The sequence below is a fragment of the Thalassophryne amazonica genome, chromosome 12 (genome assembly GCF_902500255.1).
Source record: "Thalassophryne amazonica chromosome 12, fThaAma1.1, whole genome shotgun sequence".
NCBI lineage: Eukaryota > Metazoa > Chordata > Actinopteri > Batrachoidiformes > Batrachoididae > Thalassophryne > Thalassophryne amazonica.
In genome coordinates this window covers 48505965-48526962 of record NC_047114.1, presented here as the reverse complement: position 1 = coordinate 48526962, position 20998 = coordinate 48505965, and the positions used below count along the sequence as shown (strand labels likewise).

At 41.7% G+C, this 20998-nt stretch overlaps 1 protein-coding gene across 1 annotated transcript in view; it reads right to left on the bottom strand.

Moving 5' to 3' along the window:
• The window catches only part of carmil3 (capping protein regulator and myosin 1 linker 3), a 253784-nt gene that overhangs the window by 30813 nt on the left and 201973 nt on the right, over positions 1 to 20998 (bottom strand). The window contains exons 27-29 of the mRNA XM_034182575.1: positions 11484 to 11659; positions 11313 to 11400; positions 6031 to 6153 (exon numbers count right to left, since the gene is read on the bottom strand). Of these exons, the coding sequence (XP_034038466.1) occupies positions 6031 to 6153; positions 11313 to 11400; positions 11484 to 11659 (387 nt within the window). The remainder of the gene's footprint in view (positions 1 to 6030; positions 6154 to 11312; positions 11401 to 11483; positions 11660 to 20998) is intronic.

Here is a 20998-nt window from a genome sequence, read left to right as displayed (position 1 = left end):
ACCTAATTAAATACAACTTGAATCTTTTGCTATAAAACTGCAGGAGCAGAAATTTGTATCTTAGAAGTTAATCAATCACATATACCTTACTGTCTCCACAGGGAAATTAATCTTGGGGATAAGTGCTTCACACGGCAAAGCAGAAAGTGACAAAAGGCACAAACAGACAGCTACGGCATTGATAAAACTCACAAAATAAAAAAGATGAAAACCAAAGTATAAAACCTGCCTTAAAACAGCCTAAAAGATAACACTATCTATAAAATTCACAACCCTATAAAATACACACATACATTAAAAACCAGTGTGCATGTAAGTGCAAATAAGTGATGAAGTGAGCAGTGAAGTGACAATTTGAATTTCAGCAAGTTTTCATTATTTTTAAAAGTTTTGGCGATACATTAAATGGACATTGTCTTAGATCTTACATCTAGTTTATATTCAATGTTAAATACAGATACAGAGGGAACCCTTTGTCTGCACCCTTTGTACATATTTGCATTCATTTTCTGAAAGCTTACAGATACGTACATAAGTGCATTGCATTCACTGGATAAAAAATAGACATCTTATCTCATAATTACAAGAAAAGATCTCCTAATCTTGAGATCTTTCTCTTGTAAATACAAAATAGAATAAAAAAGAAAACATTCTTGTTGCATGAAAATCTTCACTAATCAGTGACCAATTACTCTGCTATTATAACCTTCTCAGTTTGAGACACTGGGAAATACTGATATGTTTCTTAAAAATGAGGATGGTATTAATGTTAATATGTCAGCATTGCACAGGCATCTCAAGTTGTTGGGATTGTTAAGGCGGAAAGCCCAGTCTGACGTGCTGGATGTCGCGCTCTTTCTGCAGGAGCTTTTGAACCAATACGGGATGCTTCATGGATACAAATTAATGTGTTTGAAAAGCATGTGCAGTATGTGGTTCTGAGCGAAGCAGAGGGCAATGTAGCACCTTTCCTGATCTCATAATTACTAGATCTTTTCTCGTAATTATGAGATAAGGCGTCTATTTTGTTTTATCCAGTGAATGCAACGCGCTTCCATAGAAGCAAACAAAGCTGAGCACTACCATTTGAAATTGTGTGGATAGTGTAGCTAAAGTTTAAGCCAGACTCAACTTTAGGCTAAAGGACATGAAGGAAGAGCTTAATTAATGGTGGTATATTTTGATGAGAGCTTTAAATCTAGAAATTATCTTGTTTTTAATGTACATCTTTGATTACACTGCTTCCTACAGTTTTGTTTCTTTTATGGAAAAAAAAAAAAGCATTTCAGCTTCGTGGACTGTCACCATGTTAGATGTTGTCAAAAACATTCAAAAGGGTCTGCAGTGCGTGTAGTGGATGCTTTCGCTTAACATTCACGCCAATGTAAAGGCTGTATGTGGACAGTGACAGTGATATGCCATTTGAAAGGCATGGATGGATTTACATATGGATATGGACCATTAATGAGGCTTCAGATTGCTGTAAAATATTAACTTTACCAACTTCTTTAATATTAACCAACACATTGAATGTGCCATATTCATCTTGTGCAGTGCACAAGCTTTTGGTTAGAGTCCCTCAAATGAGATTCTAATCCACATTCCACTCCAATCTGAAAACAGTTTTTATGTTAATTTTAATGTATAATGTAGCACTATGTATGGTGTATTGCTAATCAAGATTATTCTCAGACTGAACTGGAACTCAAAGGTCCTGCCCTTATACAGTAGAATACAACATCAGAAACTAAAGAACCTCCCCCTGTAGTTCAGGATTGAACATTGAAAGTCAAAGCCAATATCCCTCATGACAGAAAAATCATAGGAATATGTTTTAAAAACTGCCACAATCAGCTGGAAAAGCCAAAGAAAGTTGAGGTGGGTTGTCATCAGGGCATGGCCACTTATAAATATGAGTATGGCAAGGGTCGTGTGATAGGGTTATTTCCTCCATTTTTTTTTTTTTTTTCCAGACAAAAGTTGATGAGTTGGATAACTTGCCCTACCTCGTTATTAGGGTTGAGCCGGATACTCCTTTCAGATGAGTATCCGATACAGATAACGCATTTTTGATCAGCATGCTCGTGCTGAAGGAAAATCCTGATTGGCTAACTGACTGTCTTCACGCTGTGTGATTGGCCAGTCACTCACAGCACCCGCCCCTTCCTACACAGACATGTCTCTGTACCAGACCTCACTCTTACACACACACAGACAGGAACTCTCACTCTGTGCTTGGCTTGATTCTACCTCACGTTCCTGTCTTCAGTATTCCTTAGGTTTTCTTCAATTCACCACTATTTTGGTTTGTATGGTATTTAAAGTTAATTGTGAACTTGTTTTGTAACGTACAGGGTGCATTTGACAAGACAGAGCTGAAAACAGCTCATGTTGTGTCGGTCACTGCGTCACTCCCGTTGGGATTTTGTTTTTTAACTGTTTGTTTGCTCTTACTTTGGCAGGTGATATAAAGTCAGAAAAATTTGCTCGTACTGAACGCGGTGCTTTTGAGAAGATTACAGTGAACAAGGCTGACATCTGCCATCCCTGTTTGCCATCACTGGATGTTTTCATGAATCACCAAGTTCACACAGATCATAAAAAATAAACAGTCTTAGAACAACCTCTCTCCCTCCCTCTCACTCAGTCACACACACACACACACCTTAATCAATACTGTTTAACTTTGTGTGGGAAAAAAAAATGACAAGAATGTTAGGTAGTAAAAATAAATAAATAATTTAAAAAAAAAAATCACACTGTGATCATAAAATTAAAAAAAATAATAAAAAAGTTGTGTTGCGTATGACAGCTCTTGTTCATTCATACTTAGTTCATAATTTTCTACTACATCTAATGTCAGTTCTGAGGCTCTTCTGTTACTCATTCTTACTTAAGAATATTCATGTTCTGAGTTTATACAAAAAGTTGTTCTGTAAATAGTTTCATTACTATTGCGATCAAAAACATTGAATCTCAATTCTGAGGCTGTTCTGCAAATATTCATTCATACACTTAAGAATATTCATGAATCTTAAACAACTTCTTCTGTAAATAGATCTCTTACTTTTGTGATCAAAATCATTGATTTGAATGTCAAATTTGAGGGTGTTCAGTAAATAGTTTTCAAATAAACAATAAATATAGCAACTTCTGATTAATCCATATCAATTTCAGTCTTAAAATAATAATAATAATGTTTTGGTATGTTTTACTCTGCTGCCTGCTTAATTACTACTCTGCCACCAAATCCCTCACCTGATTAATGGAACTCCTGTGGTTTTTGACCTTGATCTATTTCTACCACTCTGATTACTTTACACTAATCTCAGGTCATCTTCTCTGTGCTGGGGTCACCAGTTGCTGTTCATTAAAATAATAAACTCTGTAATAGTATTGCATGAGTTTATTATAAACAGCAATGACAAGGGCAAGGACATGTAAGGACTTGCTCTTACGAAGTCAATATCGTGTGATGTGTGTCATAAAAACAAAAGTACAGCTATCTCCCATTAAAGATGTTGCACTGGAATATTTTCCTTCATGCACATCTTCATATAGTGAGCTCCCACTGTGTGACGTTTCACTTAAATTAACTACCTGGTATAGTAAGAGTTACAGGGGGATCTTACACCCCAGTAAGCTCCCCCACAACCACCCCAACTAATGTTCGGGTCTGATATCCATCACTTCCCCAACCCCCTTCTTCTCCAGAAATTCAAAACTTGCACAATGCACAATCTCTTCAATCGCTACCACCGAAGCCTATAACTTCTACAGCGTTACCTTGGTATCTTGGTGGCTTTCCTCGTCTCCTTCTTGATGATTAACTCCACACAGACTTACCATAGAGTACAATACTGTTTTGTATTTTTCATAACTGATGCAAATAAAGCCCAAGTCATATTTAGTGACTTGGAAATGTTAATGTATCCATCACCTCACTTGTCGAAAGAAAATTAGCAATAAAACTGATGATTTACATGTGTTATACCACAGGGGGCCATTACTTATGCAACCCATCATCTAGGCTTTGACATTTTGATTTAATTTTTATCAAGTTGGGGAGATTTGCTTTCAGCTTAAATTTAGAGGATACTTTTATAAGTTTTAATATAGAGAAGTCTCCTGAAATATGTTTTGAGTTTGAAATGTTATTAACAAATTAAAATGTGTAAAGGTCCAAGGGGGTGAATACTTTTGCAGGCACTGTATGGACAGGGTAACTGCTATGCCACAACCAAATGTTTGACAGTGACAAATGGCAACAAAAACAGCAACCACAACAACAGAGAAGCTAACAGGAACTGTAAAAAAAAAAAAAAAAAAAAAAAAGCACTTCATAGATGAGATGATCGTAATTATGACAGTCATCATAGAAATACAAATCTGACACAGGCTAGAGGGTATAGTGTGTAAATGTCAATGGTGTGAATGTATGCACACATATGTGCATGTCAGTCCTATAAATCCAGTGTGATAGCTACAATGAGATTTGTAATAATGTGAGTGAATGTGAGGCCATCAATGCCACAGAAACCCCAAACTGCATGAATGGCCCCACAGGGAGCCCACAGTCACAGCAAGCACCTCAAAGAGAACTCTCCTGTCTCTGAGGATTGATAGGACCAGAACTCTGTGCCACGAGGAAGTGAGGAGTGACCACGGGAATGCAGATCAGCTACGCTACAAAAAAGATACAGTCGCATACCATGACCATTAGAGCTGCAACAAAGAATTATTTTCATAATTGAAAAAAGGGATTACTTTCTTGATTACTTGTAATGTCCAAAAACAGCAAAATAAATAAATAAATAAATAAAATGATGATCAGTATTATCCAGAGTCCAAGATGATGCCTGTAAATGTCTTGTTTTGTCCACAGCATAAGATTCAGTTTACTGCCAGATAGAACAAAAGTAGACCGCAAACTAAACCAGAAAATATTCACATTTAAGAAGCAGAAATCAAATATTTTTTGAAATGACTCAAAATGATCAGTCAGTTATCGAAACAGCTGTCAATTAATCATTGTATCTCTGATACACACAGGAATAAATCAGCTCTGTAAGGATAAGATATAGGACAGACACCCAGATTCTGAATGTCAGACAGGGCCCAATCACACTCACAGAGGGGCAAGACAATGACCCACTATGGACCACCCACCACAGCAAGGGCTGACAACACTCCCAGGCACACGTCCCCTTCCCACACACCCCAAGGATGAGGTCCTGGCACAAAAGACAACAGGAGGGGACAAACCAGATGCTTCTAGCCAGTGGGAGGGCAACCCAACAGCCACCCCAGCAAGCTCCCCATGTAACCACCCCAACTAATGCTCATATTTGATACCCACCACTTCCCCAATGCCGTATTCTCCATCAGAACCACAGGGCAACAGGAAGACCATCAAACAACACCTCTTAACGGTTCATGCCCACACCATGTACCACTGCCCAGGAGCACCAGGGGGCACCCAAGGGACTCAGCAAGGGACACTCAGGAATATGTCTGAAGGTCAGCCTCTGGGCACCCCTGACCACCTGCCCCCCCCTCCATCCACTCACTTGGCCCATCATATGGGGTAATGATTATAATTATACACTGGGGTTTGTTTTTTAGCCATGAGATGAATGGAGAACAGGCATGCAGAGCAGGAAGAAGGACAACTAGAACACAGCTGGTAGACCACCTCTCTCCCCATGTCTTCCTAATTGCCACATCCACAGCAGAAGCAATTCCCAGTAAGAAGTTACTATGCAAGTGCAAATTGTAAGCTGTACACAAGGTGTGTACCAGGGGCACAGCACTGCATATCAAACATATGGAAGAGGGTTGGAAAAAGAGTCGTAATTTAAAATTCATAGATGAACCATCTCACAAGTCCTACATGATGTATATGGTTAACGTGATGACAAATTAAATCATATATAATCGTATATGTACTATGTATCTCCAGAGAGCAAGCAAACACTCACTTGACAAGCAAGCACACCTATATTCCCAACATGAACCTCACACACTTACGATTCCCAGGTTGATGCCAAGATCCTCATCAGCGAAATCCAAAGACTCTATAATTCTGGAGTGCCGGATAGTTCGTCGTCCTGTGCCATCATCCCAGCGCTTTGCCTGAGACACCTGCCGTAGCTGATGTAATACACACATCAAACATATATAAATGCAAATACAGACTTACACACTATTGACAATAGCACAATGAGAATAGCACCCAATGTCCGTTATGTCCACCCTTACAAACAAGAAGGACACAAACAAAAGCCCAAGAAGATGAAGAAAATCCATTTCTTGATAATCACAAGGTGTGATAGGGTACAAACTTGTACCGCAACAAAACAGAGAAAAGAAAGTGAGATGTAACGATTAAACCAGTGAACAGAATACAAAACAGAACCTGGCAGGCACAATTATTGCCAAAAATATTGTTACCTACCTTCCACTGGCTGCATTGTAAACAATTTTATGTTATTGATGGGAGGATCTGCATTGTCTAATCATGTCCCCAAGCACAATATTTGCATGACACCTGCTCTAAATCACTGTAAACTTTGGATGGTAATGACATGCAGCTGCTGAATTAAGCTTTCTTTAGACACAAATAGGAGAATGCAGCCTGGAGGATTTGTGTCAAACACTTTCCAGACATATGGATTTACCACAGGTTTTCAGACGCACAAAGAAATTCATTAGAAAAAAAAATAGGCTGTTGCATGGAATTTTAAGAACACACACACGCACACACTGCTCCAAAAAAAAAAAAAAAAATGAAAGAAACATTTTGAAAAGATCAGATCTCCTGATGTAGACTGGGTAACTTGATAGGAACAAAGGGATGCCACATCATTTGATGGAAATGAAAACTGAGGGCTGAATTAAAAGAAACCCCAAAAATGATATGGCAGGCTTCTCCGTTTTGCCAAAATTTCATTGCAGCAGCTCAAAATGGTACTCAGTATTTTGTATGGCACCCAAATGTTTGCATGCATGCCTGACATTCTTTCGCATGCTCCTAATGAGATGACGGATGGTGTCCTGGGGGATCTCCTCCCAGATCTGGACTAAGGTATCACTTTGCTCCTAAACAGTGGGATGTGCAACCTGGTGGCCTTGGTTGGGCCGAAACACAATGTTCCAGTGGTGTTCTGTTGGATTTAGGTCAAGCGAGCATGGGGGCCAATTCCGTTCTCCTCCAGGAACTGCCAGCATACTCTTGCTACATTGTCGTGCACCAGGAGGAACCCTGGACCCACTGCACTAGTGTAGGGTCTGACAATGGGTCCAAGGATTTAATCCTGATACCAAATAGCAGTCAGGGTGCCATTGTCTAACCTGTAGAGGTCTGTGCATCCTTCCAGGGATATGCCTCCCCATACCATCACTAACCCACCACTACAATGGTCATGCTGAATGATGCTGCGGGTAGCATAACATTCTCCATAGCATCTCCAGACCCTTTCACATCTGTCACAAGTGCTCAGGTTGAACCTGGTCTCACTTGTGAAAAGCACAGGGTGCCAGTTGTGGACCTTCCAATTCTGGTATTCTATGGCAAATGTCAATCGAGCTCAGGCCCACTACAGGATGTTGGGCCCTCAGGCCACCCTCATGAAGTCTGTTTCTAACGGTTTGGTCAGAGACATTTACCCCAGTGGCCTGCCAGAGGTCACTTTGTAGGGCTCCAGAAATACTTATCCTGTTCCTCCTTGCACAAAGGGGAAGATGCTGGTCCTGCTGATAGGTTAAGGACTTTCTACAGCCCTGTCTACCTCTCCTAGGGTAGCTGCCTGTCTCCTGGAATCCCCTCCATGCTCTTGAGACTGTGCTGGAAGACACAGCCAACCTTCTGGCAATGGCATATATATTGATGTGCGATCCTAGAGGAGTTGGACTACCTTCACAACCTCCGTAGGGTCTGGGCAGCGCATCACACTACCAGTAGTGACACTGACCCAAGCAAAATGCAAACCTAGTATAAAATCATTCAGAAAAGATGAGTGAAAAAAAAAATGTCAGTGGCCTCCACCTGTGAAACCATTTGTGTTTTGGGGGTTGTCTCATTGTTGCACCTCTAGTGAACCTGATGTTTATTTCATTAACACAAAAGCAGCTGAAACTGATTAACAAGCCCTCTCTGCTACTTAACTGACCAGAACAATATTCTAAAAGTTAAACTGACAACGGATCAAACAGCCGAATGCATGTTGGAGTGAAATATGGTGGGGACCTTATATGCCCCGTGGAAACTACAGTCACCATGAAGGCCCAACAGGAACCCTGAAGACAAGATGGCTAACAGGGCTCTAGTGAAACAAGAAGTCCTCATTGGCAGATCAGGTGGAGTAGGGGACAGCTTGTAATCCAATGGCAGTGAAAGCAGATGAGGGCTGCAGCAAGTGCACAAACCCTAAACATCTGGGATTTCACAGCCATTGGACCAGACTAAGGATCTGTCAAGGACTGTGTGTTTGTTGACTTACAAAGATAAACAAGACCCACTCACAGGCATCTCCAGATCAACCCTGGATGTAGATTTTCTACACTGTGCTGCACACCCACAAGTCTCTCTGCAATCGGCAAAGAGTGACAGGGGCAGGATTGTGGAAGCCCTTAGCTCTGATGTGGCAAGGATGGGTTATTCAATCTTCAAACCCTTGGAAGAAGCAAGAGGGATTTTCAGTAGCTGCATCTGTGACTGACCAGCCTTTTTAAGGATCCACTCTGCTCACCCTGAACAGGGAGGGGGCAAGAAAAGGTACCCTAAACATAGTCTGCTTCAACTTAAACTATCTGGATTACTGTGTCCATAGGGTCACCAGCTCTGTAGTAGGAAAACAAAAACACAAGTGATGAAAAAGCTTTCCTCAACCTCCAGAAAGATCCAACCTTGTGAGACAAAAGTCTTGACTCCAGCAAAGCCAAGCGACTCTGTAAATGAAACTCACAAACTAAAAAATCACTGCTAGATCAAAAAGGCTACTGAAATCCAAGCCCTCGCCAAGATAAATGACATGAAATGGCTTTTTCAATGCCACCAAAGCAATCTATGGCCCCTCCACCCATGCACAATCCAGAATGAGATGAGGAGCATGCATGAATACATCATAAAGATGCCCACTACCACTACCACAAGAGGGCCTCGGAGAGGTGAAAACAGATGGTGATAAGGAAGAGGAGAAGGAGGTTTCATGGAAGACCAAGCCCCTCCATTTAATGTACTACCATCGACAGGTAGAAAAAGTGGCTGACATCAAGAAGTCCTACCAGTGGCTAACAAAATACATATATGAAAGCATAGAGGCTCTGATCAAGGCAGCACAACAACAGGTCCTAAGCACTAGATCGTTTCAGCACCAGGACTCTACCACTGCAGACAGGACCCAAGTTACCCCAAAAACAGTGCAGTACATAGTACCAGGATGCAAGATGCAAGCTGGGACAGTGTACACCAACAGGTACAAACAAGTGGTTGACAGCTGACCATGAGAAAAATGTGAAAAATTGAGAAGTATGAGGGGCTGAAGTAGTAACTTGAGCAGATGTGGAAGGTAAAATACAAAGTGGTGCCAGTTGTAATAGGAGCATTAGAAGCTGTAACCTTGAACTTCAAACTAAAAGAGGGTCTCTGGGCTCTGGTAGAGGACCCATGCTTGAGGAACACACATGTAATGTCTGGGGAGGTGAGGAGATTTTATATATATATATATATATATATATATATATATATATATATATATATGTCTGTTATAATTGAAATCCGTTATATGAATGAATGGACAAAATCTGTTATATGTATGTAATTAATTAGTTACAGTCAGGAGGTACCGAATAATCAACGGGGAATCCCCAGCACCAATTAGGCTTATGTATTTCCTTGATTAAAAGCCTGACCTTGAATCAGGACCTGCCTCATTTAATGACCGGGTCACAATTTCATCTGAAAAAATAAATAAATAAATAAATGCCTGTCTTAAATAAGCTCCGGCCATTATGTGCATTAAAAAGATTTCATTTAGTTGAGTCACTCTTTTTTCCTAAGTCCACTTCAGAGTGGTACTTTAAAATCCAAAAGCCTGATTTATGCTTCTCTAACTCTGTGGCTATGCAATGACGTTGACGTGCGTGTGACCCTTTTAAGTTCTCCATCACGTCTTTATGCAAACTGCTGCAAGAACAATGGCTTTTTCTGGATTAATTTGTCCATCAGCGATCTTCACTACTTTATGCAATTATCAACCGCGAAACCAACGGTACAGGAAATTTTCATCCATGAATTGCAGGTCATTTGAGTGTCTGTTTCTGACTCCGTGTTGTGAAGTTGGTCATATTTGCGGACTTTTCTACCAAACATATTTGATCCATGATCAAAATGTAATCAGCATGCACACTGTAAAAACTTTTAAAATATTATGGGAGAGGAAGGAGTGAAACCACAAAAGTGACAAATCACAGCCCTATGTGGTCTCCGTCATTTAGCAGGTGCGCTGGTTCACAGCCATGCAGAGGGCTCTGAGCTAAAGCGGTTTGGTTCACCACACCCAGGGATATGTACGAAACGTAACACCATATTAAGTAAAGGCAACAAGCAGAATTTTGTTGATAATTGCCAGCCTTGAATTACGGCCTGTCTCGTTTAGGCACCTGGTCTGAGCATGGTTAAAAAAAAAAAATGCCGGGTCTTTTAATCAAGGAAATACTTTCCTTGAGTCAGAGTGTCAGTGCTGAACTTAATTTTGTACCTCTGTTACTGGACATGTCCAGAGTGCTCTGTCCAGTATATGTGAGAGGTTTTTAATGGAAATGCATTGCTATCGGATGTGACGTTTTGTTCAATGTGAGTGAAATCCGTTATACAAAAATCCTTTATATATGGTGATTCTTAACATGGGAAACCATAGAAAAGCATTGGGGCTTTTGTCTGGGGAGTGCGAATATCCAGTTTATCCAGGTTATGCGATGACGGATTAGGTGAGTTTTACTGTGTGTGTGTGTGTGTGTATATATATATATATATATATATATATATATATATATATATATATATATTAGCTTTTTGGTGCAGTACAAAAGACAAGGATTTTGTTGTAAAAAAAAATGATCAAATTTATACTCAAGGATCCTATGTGTCAAACTGGAGCTAAACATTTTAACACATTCCTTCTTTGTTGATGATTGACAATGTCGGCACCATCAATGCTGAAAACATGAAAATTTAATCTTAAAACACAGAAGAATATCATGAACCTGCAGTACTAGAAGAAGTTCATGCAGTAAAGGGATATTACCAGTACCAGGGATTTATGAGTGGAGTACAGCTCTTGTAGAATCTGATCCACAATGGAGTTAGTTAGGTAGGAGACAACAGACAGCTTCACCTCCCTGTGAAGACGATGCGGGACACAGTTCATTTAATATTTCAGCTGCCAGCAGTGCTGATACAGAATGTTTTAGTTGGTTCTCACTCCAGGGCTCTGTTGATGTCCTCAGCTGCTCTTTCCATCAGTGCACTGTGAATGGCGGAGCGAGGGATGGAAACTTGCTCCGAGATAGATGACAGAGGAGGGCTGAGTCTCTCGGCAGCGGAGCAGGACAGTGGACACAACTCACGGCACAGAGACACCATGGAGTCCACTATCACCTGCACACAAAACACCACATTTAGAATTAAACTCTCTTCTTTGTTGTGGCGCCAGGCCCCTCCATACATTCACCCTTTAATATTTCATTATTTATTCACGGCATATTCATCTGCTGGCTTGGCTTCTAATCCTGTGCTTAGACATCCACACGTCTTCATCTTTTATTCATCTGCAATCTACATTTTTGTGATCAGGGGAGAACAGAATTATTTCTACCCAGTGCTCAAATGAGCACCAGTAGATTTCAGCTGGTGCATGGGTTTAAACTGCTTATCGGACTCGGCATCTTATAGATGCTGACAAAGAATTCTCGACTGCTTGAGATGAAATGAAAAATGCAGGAGGCTCGAAAACCTTTCCCCGGCTTGTTGAGGTGCTTCTTTTTCCTATAACAACATACGTACTCTGGAGCTGCTGTTGAGCAGAACTGGCAGTTCTGAAACAGTCCAGCAAGCGTTCAGTTTCCAAATGTGTACCCCTGAAGAATCAGAAGGACGTTGTCCTTCATCCATCATGAGATGATGATCCACACTGATCCAGGGCCAGCTTCAGTTACAGTCTGAGGTACATTAGGTATAGAAGAATACACATTTGGAAGAACGTGTTCAGCAGGTCACAGTAATCCTTTGGACGCAGCTCAAATTTAATGCATGGCAACTTGCCTTCATGTTTTCAGCAAATCGTTATCCAACCTTGCAAACCACATGTCCCGTCTTCAGTAGCCACTGATGTTGCACCAAGTTAAAGATGATTGTTTTCTTGACGCATACTTTTTCAACTGTTCCAGGGTTTTTTTTTTTTTTACAGCACAGACATCAATTCAGTTCAATTTATTTCATTTATACAGTGCCAAATCACAAGACAGCTGGCTCAAGGCGCTTCACATGAGTAACATGAGTAATATGGTCTAACCTTACCAACCCCTAGAGCAGGGGTAGGCAACCTGTTCCAGAAAGAGCCATGAGGGTTCAGGTTTTCTTTGCAGCCACTGACTCCACCAGGTGATTTCACTGATTAACTGATTCCATCTGCTCAAAGTGATATTAATCAGTAAAATCACCTGGTGGAGTCAGTGGCTGCAAAGAAAACCTGCACCCTCATGGCTCTTTCTGGAACAGGTTGCCTACCCCTGCCCTAGAGCAAGCACACAGATGACAGTGGTAAGGGAAAAACTCCCTCTGATGATTTGAGGAAGAAACCTCAAGCAGACCAGACTCAAATGGGTGACCCACTGCTTAGGTCTAAAGCCGCGCTCACACCGCATGTGATGCCACAAATTCGCTTCCTTCGCCTGGCAAGGGACGCACCACCATTGCCCGGTGTGTCCCTCTGCTTGGGCGGAAACTTTCGCTGTGAAAATTTGCCTGCATCATCAAATAGGAGGAACTTCCATTCCCCTCACCGTGAGTCAACATGCCAGACCTTGATCACATGGAGCGAGTTGCTGTGTTGTACGAGGTCTATTAGACAATAAACCGACTCTTTTATTTATTTTTTTAACTATATGGATTTGAATGACGTGCGATTCCACCAATCATGCTGGAACCCTTGTGCGCATGCGTGAGTTTTTTCACGCGTGTCGGTGACGTCATTTCCCTGTAGGCAGGCCTTGAGTGAGATGTGGTCCCGCCCTCTCGGCTGAATTCCTGTTTCACACGCTGCTCCAGACGGCGCGCGTTGCTTTATCAAAATTTTTTCTGGACCTGTGAGGAATATCCAAGTGGATACTATTCGAGAAATTAAGCTGGTTTTCAGTGAAAGGTTTAAAGGCTGATGAGAGATTATGGGGTGTTTCTGTCGCTGTAAGGACTTCCCACAGAGCGGGATGTCCTGCAGCGCTTCCAGGTGCCGTCGTCGGGCTGTTTCGACCTGAAAACATCCTAATTTAAGGCTTGATTCACCCAGGACGTCGTGAGAGAACAGAGAAGATTCAGAAGAGGCCGGCATCAGGACTTTATGCGGACATTCCACTGTTTAAGGACATTTTATAATGAAAGATGTGCGCGCAAATTCGCCGAGTCGTTTCCGTGACGACTCGGCGAATCTGTGTGCGCCGCGACAGGAAAAACACCTCCGTGTTGAAAACCATTTGTAAAATTCAGGTGGCTTTTGATGGCTTTCAACAAGTGAGTAACTGAGAAATTGTTTAACAGCTTGGGCATGTTCCATCTTGCCCGTTAAGGTTTCCAACGGAGGTGTTTTTCCTGTCGCGACCCCCTGCGGTCGGGTCCAGCCCGACATGCGACTCTGCCCGCACGTTCTTTCATTACAAAATGTCCGTTAACAATGGAATATCCGAATAAACTCCTCATGCCGACTTCTTCTGAAAGTTCTCTGTTCTCTGACGACTTCCTGGGTCAACAGAGCCTGAAATGTGGAAGTTTTCAACTTGAAACAACGAGACGCTGCCGCCTCGAAGTGCAGATCGCCGTCAGGCGCCGTGGGCCGTCCTTACGGCGACACTACCAGACCAAAATCTCTCAGCCATTAAAATTTTTTACGGAAAACCAGCTGAATTTATCGAATGGTGTCCACTCAGTTGTGCCTTACAGTTTTGAAAACATTTTGATCAAACAAAGCAGCAGTCTCTGAGCCATTCCTAAACAATGAAAAAAACAATGAGAGGGTGGGCCACTCCTCACTCAAAGACTGCCCACAGGCGAATGACGTAAAACAGGCGTGGACAAACTCTCGCATGCCCACGAGGGTTCAAGCATGTCTGATGTAATCACACGTGATTCAAATCCATATGGTTTTTGAAAAAAATAATAAGGTTGGATACTTTTCTAATAGACCTCGTATTTGTTGTGGAAAGGCAACAAACGTCGCCAGTGGCGCCGTCGCTGGGTTCACAATATCCTCATGAAACGTTCCCAATTTGGGGGGTTTTATCATTTGCTGCAGGAGCTGTGTCTGGATGACAGCTGCTTTCCTCAGTACTTCTGCCTCTCCAGGACCCTGTTTGAGGACCTCGTGTCCCGTTCGCACGCGCACATACAAAGAAAAAAAATGGCTGCTCCTGTGGTTCTTCACTCTCTCTCCCCTCAAACTCTCATCATTGTGTTATAAACCAGTCACCACTTGTTTTATTATGCATCTGTGTAGAAAATAAAATGATCTTCACGGAAGATTTGTTCGCGTGCGCACATGAAAGAAAAAAAAACAAAAAAAACACTGGCTGCCGATGTGGTTCCTCACTCTCTCTTCCCTCAAACTCTCATCATTGTGTTATAAACCAGTCAACATTTGTTTTATTATACATCTGTGTAGAAAATAAAATTATCTTCACGGACAATTCGTTGGTGCGCGCACGTGAAAAAAAAAATGGCTGCTGCCACTGCTGCTCGCTCTCCTGTCATAATTGCGAAATAAAGGACAAAAGGGACATAAGTCCTGCTCACAGGCTGGCTGCCAGACACAGGACATGTCCACATCAAGTATAAACTCTAGACATCTTCACGTCACTACATATCCAGTCCCTGATTGGTCATCGCGGTGCGACAAGACGAAAAAGTTCAGATTTTTCAACTTGGGGAAAGAGGGCAACGCGACACAATATCGCACCACAAATGCGCCAATCGCTCAAAATCGCTTCATTCGCGTCGCTTTATTCGCGTCGCGTTGCATGGCTTGACACCACAACGCATCCTTCCATAGGGATTACATGGCAACCTGTCACCGCTGTCGCTCGCGTTACGCCCGGTGTGAACGCGGCATAACAATTACAAGGTTTTGCAAAGTTTTACAAAGCTGAAGAAACACAAAATGGAAAAACAACATAATATAAAGATACGACAACACACCACACACAGTAGTGCAAAACAAAAAACAAAAAATCAACTATGATTAACAAAAAACACAAAAATGCTGCAAAAATAATAAAAAGCTGATAAACAGTATAGAGCTGAAATACATGTATATTGGATGTAACTTCAATTTGTATTTTAAACTTTATTAATTTGGATGAACTCTCCCACGTTTTTATAGTCCTGGTCAGACTTATTGGTGCACTTGTATTTTAACTACATAATTCAAAATATATGCATAAGTAAGTGTAAAAGAATCAATTTTGTCAAAATACATCATAAAATTTCCACTTATTAAACAACAAAATACAATAATATAGTGGAAATAAAAGCTTGACACTTTGATATTGATAGGCATACTGATGAATTTACAATAAATCAACAGTCTGACAGTAGGCATTTCTCATAAACTGAGTTTTGCATTTATATCTTAGACCACCAAAAATCTGGTTCTATGTCCAAGGTTGTATGTGCCTTTTTTAAAATAAATACCAAACACTCAGACACACCCCCATTTATACATGACATTAATGTGTGTCCACTGACCACAGTGAAACCCAAGTGAAGTCCTGCTCACATCACATCTCTGCTGATGTGAGACTATTGTAGCAAGTTATCAGCGTGCCACATTAGGGTGGTCCCAAAAAACAAACTTCAACTTTTTCAAGGTGTTTCTTTTTTTGGTTCTTTTAGGTGTAAAAATAAATTGGGTGAAATTTCATGAGATTTGAAAAACCACTGCCACCCGGCCCCTATTTTTTTGTGACATGCGAGTGACATTTTGAGTTATGGACTGGATACATGAGTTCATTAGAGGCAGATTTTGTTAGATCTGCCTCAGGTCGCATTTTTGATGCATTCAATGTCAACATGGACTTCTTCATCAAGGACCCCTGAGTGGGAGGGGTCCATTCCAGTCTTCACAGCAGGTCCTGGATAACATTGCTGCTGTCACAAATTTTGCTGAGTGAGGAGTTGCACTTATCCAGGATTACAATCAGAATGAATGAAGGATGAACATCAGCACCAATAGCCGCTGCAAGTTGTTGAGTGGCATTGACATCAGTTCCCTGAGGCAAAGAAAATCGAAACCAAATGCCACTCCCCATGACTGTTTGTTTGTTTTCACTAAATAGGTGGACAGTAACATGTAATAGATTATCTCTCATTTCAATTTGTATTTCATATGTAAACAGGTACATTACAGTTGCTGGTTTGTACTAATACATGCTTAACCATTGTGATTTCCACCCCACGTGTGGCAGTGGTTAGAATAGCCGTATCAAAATGAAAATTTTGCACAAAACATTTTCTCATCAAGATGGGCAATTTTGTTGGAAAGCACCTCAAGAAAGTCACAATTTTTTTTTGGCATAAAGTATCAGGCTGGATGGTCAGGAATTACAGGACAAAAATGCAAGGCTCAAACAAACAGCTCTGGTTTTTAGAAGGCTTTACTGATGTGGCTAGCAGAGGTCAGTACACAAGTAAGCAGTCCAGAAAAAGCAGCAGTACAAAAAACATCAGGCAATCAGCATGGTCGAGGCAACAGGCTGGAGGTCAGGTACACACAATGATGCAGGCAGGAAAATGAACGCAGGAACAAAGCTGGAATGAAGGCACATGGCATAACAAACTGGCGAGGAACAAACACACCCAGTGAGCTTATATAACCCCAGGTGACAATCAGCAAATCAGAAACAGGTGTGCATGGAAAGCACCAGAACAAGGGTGTGACCAGAGAGAGAGAGAGAGAAACACCCATCACCAAGAGAAAGACAAGAGAAGAAGAGACAAACCCAAGCAGAAAATCCCAGCAAGAGAATGACCAAAACAAAAACCAAAGAAATGCAAAAATAAACAGATCAAAAGACCAAAATAAATCAGAAAAACAAACAAAACTCAAACCCTGACATAGAGGACCATCCTAGTGGTGCATGCAGTCAAGTGCAGGTAGACATTCGTGTATATATGTTGGAGAAAGTGTAGTGACACGGACCCACAACAGGGGGCGCAAATGAACGGTCAATAGATGAGCCAAAAGGTAACAATTTTAATGTTGTGAATGTGCACAACGATTATACAGACAATCACAGAATCGGATAGCAGTCAATACACCAAGGTGACGTGTGGGCAGGCTCGAGGATAGAAGACGTCTGTCCCAAGAAGAGCCGGAACCACACGATCTCCACCGCCACAGAACCCGGAGAATACTGGAGCCGCCAAGTCCCGAATTCCCAGGTGATCACCGTCCCCGACTGTCGGATCTGGTACTGCTGGCGAGGAGCACAAACAGTGAGATGTGGGTGTGTGCACACCCAGTAACAAAAACAGTCAGAAGGTGGAAAGTCACCTCAACCTCTAATCACACACTCGTGCAGCTCCTGTCTAACCACTTATCTGGTTTGGGTGTGAAGCGAAGCCGTCGCTGTTCACACCAAACGCCAATCCACAGATAATGAAACGCCACAGGAATACGGCTGCAAAGAAGTTCAGGTTATTATTCAATGATTTAGGTCAGCAGAGAAAAGTACCTTCATAGATAGATGATATCTCGGCAGCGAGGTGGAGATGACATCCAGGTTTTATGGAGTGATGAAATGAAGATGGGTGACAGCTGTCATGAGTTGATGTGTGACAGATGGCACTCCCGGTTGTGTCCGTGGCGGCAGCGCCCTCTCGTGCCTGAAGCCCGCACTTCAGGCAGGGCGCCCTCTGGTGGTGGGCCAGCAGTACCTCCTCTTCTGGCGGCCCACACAACAATATAAATATTATATACCTAATCGAACCGAAAATAACCATTAAACACTCAGCAAAATACGCTCAACAAAAATATAAACGCAACACTTTTGGTTTTGCTCCCATTTTGTATGAGATGAACTCAAAGAACTAAAACTTTTTCCACATACACAATATCACCATTTCCCTCAAATACTGTTCACAAACCAATCTAAATCTGTGATAGTGAGCACTTCTCCTTTGCTGAGATAATCCATCCCACCTCACAGGTGTGCCATATCAAGATGCTGATTAGACACCATGATTAGTGCACAGGTGTGCCTTAGACTGCCCACAATAAAAGGCCACTCTGAAATGTGCAGTTTTATCACACAGCACAATGCCACAGATGTCTCAAGATTTGAGGGAGCGTGCAATTGGCATGCTGACAGCAGGAATGTCAACCAGAGCTGTTGCTCGTGTATTGAATGTTCATTTCTCTACCATAAGCCGTCTCCGCAGACCACGTGTAACCACACCAGCCCAGGACCTCCACATCCAGCATGTTCACCTCCAAGATCATCTGAGACCAGCCACTCGGACAGCTGCTGAAACAATCGCTTTGCATAACCAAAACATTTCTGCACAAACTGTCAGAAACCGTCTCAGGGAAGCTCATCTGCATGCTCGTCGTCCTCATCGGGGTCTCGATCTGACTCCAGTTCGTCGTCGTAACCGACTTGAGTGGGCAAATGCTCACATTCACTGGCGTTTGGCACGTTGGAGAGGTGTTCTCTTCACGGATGAATCCCGGTTCACACTGTCCAGGGCAGATGGCAGACAGCGTGTGTGGCGTCGTGTGGGTGAGCGGTTTTCTGATGTCAATGTTGTGGATCGAGTGGCCCATGGTGGCGGTGGGGTTATGGTATGGGCAGGCGTCTGTTATGGACGAAGAACACAGGTGCATTTTATTGATGGTATTTTGAATGCACAGAGATACCTTGATGAGATCCTGAGGCCCATTGTTGTGTCATACATCCAAGAACATCACCTCATGTTGCAGCAGGATAATGCACGGCCCCATGTTGCAAGGATCTGTACACAATTCTTGGAAGCTGAAAATGTCCCAGTTCTTGCATGGCCGGCATACTCACCGGACATGTCACCCATTGAGCATGTTTGGGATGCTCTCGACCGGCGTATACGACAGCGTGTACCAGTTCCTGCCAATATCCAGCAACTTCGCACAGCCACTGAAGAGGAGTGGACCAAAATTCCACAGGCCAAAATTGACAACCTGATCAACTCTATGCAAAGGAGATGTGTTGCACTGCATGAGGCAAATGGTGGTCACACCAGATACTGACTGGTATCCCCCCCCAATAAAACAAAACTGCACCTTTCAGAGTGGCCTTTTATTGTGGACAGTCTAAGGCACACCTGTGCACTAATCATGGTGTCTAATCAGCATCTTGATATGGTACACCTGTGAGGTGGGATGGATTATCTCAGCAAAGGAGAAGTGCTCACTATCACAGATTTAGACTGGTTTGTGAACAATATTTGAGGGAAATGGTGATATTGTGTATGTGGAAAAAGTTTTAGATCTTTGAGTTCATCTCATACAAAATGGGAGCAAAACCAAAAGTGTTGTGTTTATATTTTTGTTGAGTGTACAAAAACTTCACCTTATAATAATAATAAAATTATTTAAAGCTTTAAAATTAATCATAGGCAACACAAAATAAATTTTAAGACTCGTCTTGAAAGAGTCAATGGAAGTTGCCTTTCTAATACCAACAAGCAGGTGACAAGGTAGGAGCATGGCAGAAAAATGCTCTGAGGCCTGCTGACTTCTTTTTATAGTGCAGCAGATAAGAGAATATTTAGAGCGGAATCCTGCAAATGGTGATAAAAGCATCAAATTTGGCAGAAATACTCCTCAGACAATCCTGTTTTGAAAAAACCGATTGGCCACTTGAATTTTCAGTTGGCGTTCAGGTAGAGGTCAATTGAAGAATTACACAGGAGTCAAAATTAAAAGATGCTCCAATCATATTGAAACCTATGCCACATTACTTGCCTGATCATAAAGATTCCAAAACGATATGGTTTGGAAGGTCTGTAACTGAATTCAATGGAGTTATGTGATAAAAACAGCAAGAATGGTGACAAAGGTCAGTTTCAGTTTGTACAGGGGTCAAAAGTTAAAGTTGCTCTAATTGTGGTAAAAGGTGATGCAAGTTATTCGTTAACAGGGTTTTAAAAAGGAATAGTTTGGATCATGTATCATCCTTACTTATCACGTTACGGGGTAACATATGTCACATGTCATAGAATCCAATAGACGTAGACCTTGTTTGACCTTTACTTTGGAGACTAAGCATTCAACACTGTCAAAACTATTCCATTTATTAATCCTATTAGCTCAACCAATAATTAGCATCACTTTTTACAAAAAATTGGAGCAACTTTAACTTTTGACCCCTGTACAAAATGAAACTGACCTTTGTCACCATTCCCATAGAATTCAGTCATAGATAGTCCAAACTATACCTTTTTGGAATCTTTATGATCAGGCAAATAATGTGGAATATTTTTCAATATGATTGGAGCATCTTTTAATTTTGACATCTGTGTAATTCTTCAGTTGACCCCTATCTGACCACCGATTGAAAAGTCAAGTGGCCAATCGGTTTTTTCAAAAGAGGAGTGTCTAAGGAGTATTTCTGCCTAATTTGATGCTTTTATCACCATTTGCATAATTGTTTCAGTTATCTGCTGCACTATTAACCCTGGGGACACAGCACAAGT